Genomic DNA, 7,407 nt, shown 5'->3' on the forward strand with positions numbered 1-7,407 from the left:
AAAGTGCTTCTTGCATGAAGCACTTTAAATATTTTTATATCCCAAAAATATTTTCGCTAAAAACACTCTCAGTCATTTTAAAAGCATTTCCAAACAAGCCGTTACACAACCATGTTTACAATATACGTTTTCCTCCTAAACCAAACAAAGCTTAGGAGCAAAGTCAGTGGACGTTCATAGTCTGCCATAAAGCTGAGATCTTATGATCCAAACCAATTGATTAATCAATCTCATTAAGCATGATTGCCGTGGGTTAGGGGGATGGAAACACCTCATCTCGACTGCCTTGTCACACCACCCGTCCACTTAAAACACAAACAAGGAGGACTTTTGCATTCGAGTTCACTAAAATGGGTCCGAATGCTGGAATCCCCTTGTATGTCTTGGGGCAAATGAGTGAATATGATACGGCAACTTATTGAAGTTTTTGATGGATTAGGGCATCATAAACCAAATAAAAAGAAAGGAAGAATTCTAACTTAAAATAGCGAATAGGAAGTCAAGGATTTGCGGAACTCTAAGAGCAAGTCCACGTCAAGTGTTTGGAAGGGGCGGACTTGCTCTAAAAACGGGGTAGGAGATGTGTAGGGCGGTGGCACAAATCCGTGGGCGTGGGTTTTATTTGGTCGAATTCTTAGGTGCATGTCATATGCAGCAACACACTCACAAAAGGTGGGATTGAGTCGTCGTCTTATGTGGCAACATGTCACAAAAGCATAAGGTGTGAATTTCAGTGTAACTATTTAATTAGGGTAAATTTTACATCGAGTGAGACTAACGTGAGATCGAGTATGATTAACATACATAGAATCTTATTCTTTTATGAGACGCGTTTTAACTATGGCATAATTTTTTTCAAGAGTAGGACACCATGCATTTGGACCCACCCGCTCCCACCCGTATGTACAGCGTCTTGCCTGCCGCTTAGGGTAGTCGCAACCTACAACCGCAATGCTGAATACGTGTATAATGATTGTTGGCAGATGAAGAACATCATAAAAAATTAGGAAGTGGTTGATGGGGAAGCATAGGGAGTTGGGAAGATTAAACCTTAATTACGAAGACCAACAACCACAATCTTCGATGAAATTAATAATGTTTGAAATATTTTAACATTAATTGTGGTGGTTAACTAGAGTCGAGTCTCACTTGCTGATCATCTCTCAGGGTGCTGAATTTATCGGGTGAGGCGAGAGATGAAGAAAGAAAATGGATGAGTTCAGAATGGCTAATGACATGTTTACTTTAGAATGGGAATTGGAAGTTATGAATCGAGAAAGTGAAAGAAAGAATGGGCATGAGATCAACTACTGATGTTTTAAGTTTTTTTGTTACAGACTTCAACATGGAACCCACGAATTTTTTTTAATCCATACGTGTCAATATACTCAGAGAAAGCAAACTTTTTTTTGTCAGCAAAGCAAATTATGGCTGTTGGTTAGTGTCATTTGTAAATAAGAGCATTTAGATCATTTAACCTGATAAGATCATTTGTGAATAATGACTTGTTTAATTATGTAACTTAAATGTGCACTGGATAAAGCTTGGTATCATTTAACACAAAACAAAATCATAAAAATTATGAATAAAAAACGGCCCATTTGTAACTTTGGGCTTAGGCCTCATTCTGTATTGGTCCGGCACGGGATAGCTAAATTTTTTCGGTTTTTCTTCGGTATGTGTTTATAATAAGTATCAAGTACGAAGCTTTTCACATCTCAGAATGGTACATTACACGTCACTTTAAGCACCAAACACTTGAATGTGAGTACAGTACGACTTTAAACATGAACACTACCTCAGTACCTTGTAGCGAAGGAAAATCCAAGTTTTTCTTCACAACAATTTCTAACCTAGGTTGGCATGTAACAAAAGTTGATTTATTTGCAGAGAAATTGGAAGACACAAAACGTTCTAGACAAATGTTGGAGATTATTTACCGCCATGACTACCCATATCAGCTGCAGCTTTGCTTGCACGAGTCAATACATCTGAAAACCAAAGAGCTCCTTTGGCAAAGTAGCTGCTGTTGACCACAGCGCTTCCTGCTGCCACAGCTGCTTCCCCAGTATACGTAGCTGCCACCACCACCGCCGTTCCAGTAACAGTTGCAGCTGATTTGGTGATATCTGAAACATGGAACTTCTCGTCCACGGTTTTAACAACTTCCCTGCCTGCGTAAATTTTTTCAGTGAGGCCAATTCTGTCGCTGAGCTCACAAACCTTGGCTGCTGCAGTTGCCGAGAGTTGATGGGACTCGTCGAAAGCTTTGGCCTTGACTAATGCGTCTTTTCCCAAAACATATCCCTTGGATGCCAGTGTTTTGACTACCGTTACTGCTTCTCCAGGGGTAGAGATGAACTGACTCGAGTGATAAGTCTGATAACATTGTACAAGATTTAAGAAATAATTAAGTTTACATGAAAGATTGTTGTGCTAAGCTTGTGCTGTGATAAATCTTCAACCAAAACAGTCCAAGTTGTTAATTTACACCTACCGTTGAGCTAGTATTGCCTTCGGGGTAAGTAGAACCGTTCCAAGCATCGGATTCATCGATATAACTTCCCCAACTTGTTATGCATACGCATTGATCTACGATCTTAGCTCCCTGAAATTTAAAAACAAGGAAGAAAGGAAAACTCAGTAAGCAACCAATATCAAATACCTGAGGCATTGTGACGCTAAAATTCATCCATATGAAAATGTAATCGTCTTTGTTAGAGTGACATCCGGTATTCCTGATCTAGATTCCATACAGGCAAATTTCAACAAATATGTGGGTTCTTCGCCATGTACTATCTCGACAAATTGTGCAATTGCATCAAACCGAGCATTATGCAATTCCAACTTTGGAATGACTTATTATGGATCTAGAGCTAATGAATCTCTAACAGAGAACGCAAACCACCAACTTGATTGACTGAATTAAGCATGAAAAGCAACTTTTGCCACCGGGAAAGCATTGTCAGGGTTGAGTGACAGGCAACTTACGCTGAGTAATATCGCAGTTTGCAGAGCAAAAGCATCTCTGAATGTCACATATGCAGTAGAGGCATATTCGCCGGATCTGTTATCAATAACAAAAGCATTCTCCCAATCAGATAACACATTCATTAAGAAAATTTAGAGGACTTAACTCGATTAACATTTAGAAACTAGAACTCGTGCAAACATATGACTTCATGTATCTCATGACAGATGCTCTTATATTTTCTCGCAAAGCAAGCTTTCATTGAGTGAGAGCGGTTAGTTATCAAATGCGAAGTGTCTGCTGAAGTACTGAAAATAGTTCTTCATGTATACAAATGTTTACGGATTTGTTACTACGGATGAGTCTGCTATGAACACAAAAATTTGGTTCAGTGAAAATCACAACAACGAACACAACTAAAAGCCAAAACAATCACTTCTGAACTTGTGGAAATCTCACATCATACCATTGGTACCATTGCTTATGCTGCTAACTTCAATTTCTTTAACAACTAAAATAAAGAAATTGAAGAGCCTTCACGAACGGCGTTGTTCCTTTTGACCAATTTCCAAAAACAAACTGCTTCTGACTGATTCAAGCAGTTTAAGGTGGACAAACCCCATATATAAACATGACTAAACAACCATTTTCTGGATTCAGTACAAAAACTCGGAAGCGTTCTCAATAATTAGAAGCAGGGGAAGATGAATTATACCTGATGATTTCAACATGCTCAACTGCACCACAATGACCGAAAAAATTGTAAACATCCTCCTCTGTAGCTTTAGGGGACAAACTTGTAACTTCAGCAGTGTAACCACCCGGATACATTTTCCCGAAAAAACCGGATTGAGAGAACCTGGGAAAATGAAAGAACAATAAAAACCAGCTTATACAACAAACATAACTTGGACTCACAACAGCATTCCACAGCAAGGCTTCAACTGTCATTGCATAGAAGTCCTCAATGGAGGAACAAACGAAAGGGATAAGAAAATTATCAGAAACAGATAGAAGGCATTGTCATGTTTCAATCCATATGTCATGTGATCCCCTAAGTGGTCCATACTGACGAAAATAATTTAACAGGAAGAACAAGAAAAAATTGAATGCTTCTAACATCAAGTGAAAGCCATGAGTTTTACAATGAGAACTTGATTACTCAAAAATTAAAGTTAGAACTTAAATTTGTCGACGCTATGTTGTGCTACTAATTCATGTGGTGGTGTAACAGTTACTCCGAAAATGCAAGCATAATTACTGATTATAATTCTGAAAGAAATAAAGAAAGAGGGCAATCCTCAGAACCACCATAGAATGTCAAATTCCTAAGAAACCAATGTCAACTCGCATTAAAGAATCAAAGAACGCAAAGAATCATTGGTGTGAAAGTGATAAACTTGAGCTATGATTAATTGCCGTGACTAATAAAGTCAAGGCTACATGTTGACAGTAGAAATTACAAAACCTATGGCTGAGTAATTATTGAGCTAATTATGCTGACTACTCGCTGTTGAGCTCGGTCGGGCAAAAGAGATGGATGTGATAATGTGGTGATGAAACGCACTGCTCACTTCTGCACCAAGCCACTTCAGCCAAGGAAGGAACACTCTCAGCTTTGGATTCTAAAACCTGAAGACAAGGTTATGCCTTGTGCTATAAAGGCACTATATTCGACTGCTTCAACTATATTCATGCAAATATAGGTGCGCCAAATCAGTATCAGGCTGTAGGAACAAAGATACTCAAAGGAGATGAGTGTGTTTAAGGTAATAGTGGTTCGGCCGTTTGAATGCCGAACTCTAAATGCCCTTATCAGTAAACAATCATAGAACACCTCACTTTGTTGAGAAAGGTGGTGAAATGACCTCGTACGGCAAAAGAATCGGAGACCCTTTGCCGGATGAGACTTGGACTTAACCAACCGAACTAGAAGTAGTGTTGTTTAACCAAATTGAAGGTACTCCTAGATCGACTGACTCTACAGCTTCAATGATGTTCACCCGAACTTGCCGGTTTATCAACCCAATGATGATTGAATGTGTGTAAAGCAGTTAGTGTTTTTCTCAAGGTATGAGAAGATTTCGCATAGAGCGTTTGTTTGTATGTTGAGTTGAAGGTCCTAACCACTTCTATTTATCACACCTCCACGATCAAGCTTCTGCAAAGTGTTAATCCTTATCACACCTCCACGACATAATACGTGCCGAGCATCACCTAACCACCACCACATGCTAATCATCATCCCATCTTCGTCTAATCATTATTTAGATCAATGATTTATCCCTTTACAAGCCTAACAATCATTATTTAGATCATATCTAATGATATGGATTTGATGGTTATAGCATGACCATTCATTGGTAATGATGATTATCCCTTTACAAGCCTAACAATCCAACGCACTGCATGCTGGCTACCAAGACTACATAGCAAATTTGATGGAATTGCATCACTAATAAACATAAACCACACGTGCATAAACACATGTATGGACCAAATCATCCCACTCGTTGATTACACCATCTTGATATTGGCTAAAAGACGTCAAAATAACCTCCGGAGATAAGTACTGTGATTATAAAACAAATCATAATAATATCCACATAAAAAAGTTATCTTAACAGTTCTTCCATCCAACGGCTTAGAACTTTGTTCATTCAACGGTCTTAATTACACGAGGCTGATGGTGTAATATTGAGTTCAAACACTACCTTAATTTTATGCTATGAGAATCTAATTCGAAAGATGATTCTTGTAATGACAATTGGGAAAATCAATGAACTGAAAACCCCAGATAGAAAAGTTGATAAATTTGATAATTGTTGCAGTTTACATACCAGTTCTTGAATCTTGATGCGAGTTGCGGGAGCACTGTGAGAGGCTCCAACGAAGAAGAAGAGGAGCGTGGCGTTCGATTGCCGTTGGAGGAGCGTGGGCTAATCCCTTTGTGCCGCCGTCGGAGACCTTTACGATCCGATTGGCGGGGAATGATCTAGTTTTCTGGTGGGTAGAAAATAATCATAAAGCCAAAAAGGTTCTTTTTTCATAAAATTAACAAAAAGAAATGGGTAAAAAGTGTTGACCAAATGAAATGATTCATGAAAACGGTGGCGTATTGCTTTAACGTCCAAAGATGGTTCTTTTTTTTATTAATAAAGATTGTTATTCATTTCAAAGCAAAGTCCACGGGATACTATTTGGTTTTCCAATTCGGAATTGTTATTAGCGTTTTAAAATTTTCATTCTACATTCTATATAAGTGTATTTTTTTTTCTAATTATTGAAAGTTTGGAGTGCCAAATGAGATTTTAGGAGTGTTAATAACAATTCCCTTCCAATTTATCATAATTAATGTGAGATTTTCTACAAGATTGAGAGTCTTTGGAATTTCGATTCCAAAAGTAAGAAAAAGGTATAGAATTTTTAATGATAAATTTTATTTAGATTCATTTATCTTTTTTCTACAACCAACTTATTATTTTTTATTTTGAAATTCCGAATGTGTCCAATAATTATGTCTTTACACCCAAATTGCAAAAGAATAGAAAATAAAATAAAATTCAAGCACTAAAAAACTTCGGCCACCCTATCTCACTAAATCTCAACCACTCTCAATTTCTACCCTTCCCTAACCCCCCATTGCCACATTCCCTACCCTCCACAATGAAAACCCAAAATATCTAACCATCACTATCCCCTTCCGATCTTTCTTAGTACATTGGCTCTCTTGCCACTTAAGCATGCAGCAGCTACAAGTATTCTTTCTAGTTGATGGTGGTATCTCTCAGCGTTTACCATAACTGTCAACTTCAATCCCAGCTAAGCTTTAGATACGCCAAATGGGTGAATCATGTGTTGTCTAAAAAGAGTTTAATTTGTGTGTTAGTGTCTAAAAAGGGTTTAAGTTGGGTGTAAAAAGAGGATAAATGGGTCTAAATAAAATTTTCTATTTTTAATTCTTAAGGTTACGTCATAATGCATTTCAACGAATGGAAAATGTCTATATTTTAGGTTTGTTGGAAATTTTAATATTATTATTATATTAAATTAAATAATTGAATGGAAATTGAAAGTGATGCCTTTAGATGGAAATATGTGTCTATCCTGAAGAGTTGTAACTTTTGACTTTTCATGAATGGTCATATGTTTTTCAAAGAGGTATCTCAAATCCTATAAATAGGGAAGCCCCCTATAATTATTTAACGACTTTTACATTCACATATTCATACACATAGTGCACTATTGTTAGAGAGTTTTGTAGTGTCACATTCAGTTCATATGAGATAGTATTCAACACAATCATGATTCATTGGAGCCTTGTGATTTGGAGTGCTACTATTACAAGGATATGGTCGTTGTATCTTAGGAGACAAGCGTCGTTCAACCATAAGTGCCGTATTGGGGCATAAACTTGTCTTAAAGGATGGAGTGTC

The 7,407-nt window shown here is 37.5% G+C and overlaps 1 protein-coding gene across 2 annotated transcripts; it reads right to left on the minus strand.

Annotated features, from left to right (window-relative positions):
* Positions 1–1,577: 1,577 nt before the first annotated feature.
* Positions 1,578–6,025, minus strand: LOC137739729 (binding partner of ACD11 1-like). 2 transcript variants are annotated; one of them, XM_068479413.1, is made up of 5 exons: positions 5,812–6,025; positions 3,687–3,830; positions 2,992–3,067; positions 2,498–2,608; positions 1,578–2,379 (listed from the first exon to the last, which is right to left on the minus strand). In XM_068479413.1, exons 2-5 carry the CDS (start codon positions 3,800–3,802, stop codon positions 1,933–1,935), a joined length of 750 nt encoding a protein of 249 aa, XP_068335514.1. In that variant the 5' UTR covers positions 3,803–3,830; positions 5,812–6,025; the 3' UTR covers positions 1,578–1,932. The 2 variants fall into 2 exon arrangements, with proteins under 2 accessions (XP_068335514.1, XP_068335515.1); XM_068479414.1 differs by lacking the exon at positions 5,812–6,025 and adding an exon at positions 4,840–5,072.
* Positions 6,026–7,407: the final 1,382 nt, after the last annotated feature.

Source organism: Pyrus communis, chromosome 7 (genome assembly GCF_963583255.1).
Source record: "Pyrus communis chromosome 7, drPyrComm1.1, whole genome shotgun sequence".
NCBI classification, from domain to species: domain Eukaryota; kingdom Viridiplantae; phylum Streptophyta; class Magnoliopsida; order Rosales; family Rosaceae; genus Pyrus; species Pyrus communis.

What these genes read in the sequence shown, in the direction of transcription:
- LOC137739729 (XM_068479413.1), bottom strand. Translation starts at nt 3,802, where the DNA reads ATGTATCCGGGTGGTTACACTGCTGAAGTTACAAGTTTGTCCCCTAAA. An exon ending in AAACTGCGATATTACTCAGC is followed by an intron (nt 2,609 to 2,991) that starts GTAAGTTGCCTG and finishes TTTAAATTTCAG; the next exon opens with GGAGCTAAGATCGTAGATCA. An exon ending in AAGGCAATACTAGCTCAACG is followed by an intron (nt 2,380 to 2,497) that starts GTAGGTGTAAAT and finishes CAATGTTATCAG; the next exon opens with ACTTATCACTCGAGTCAGTT.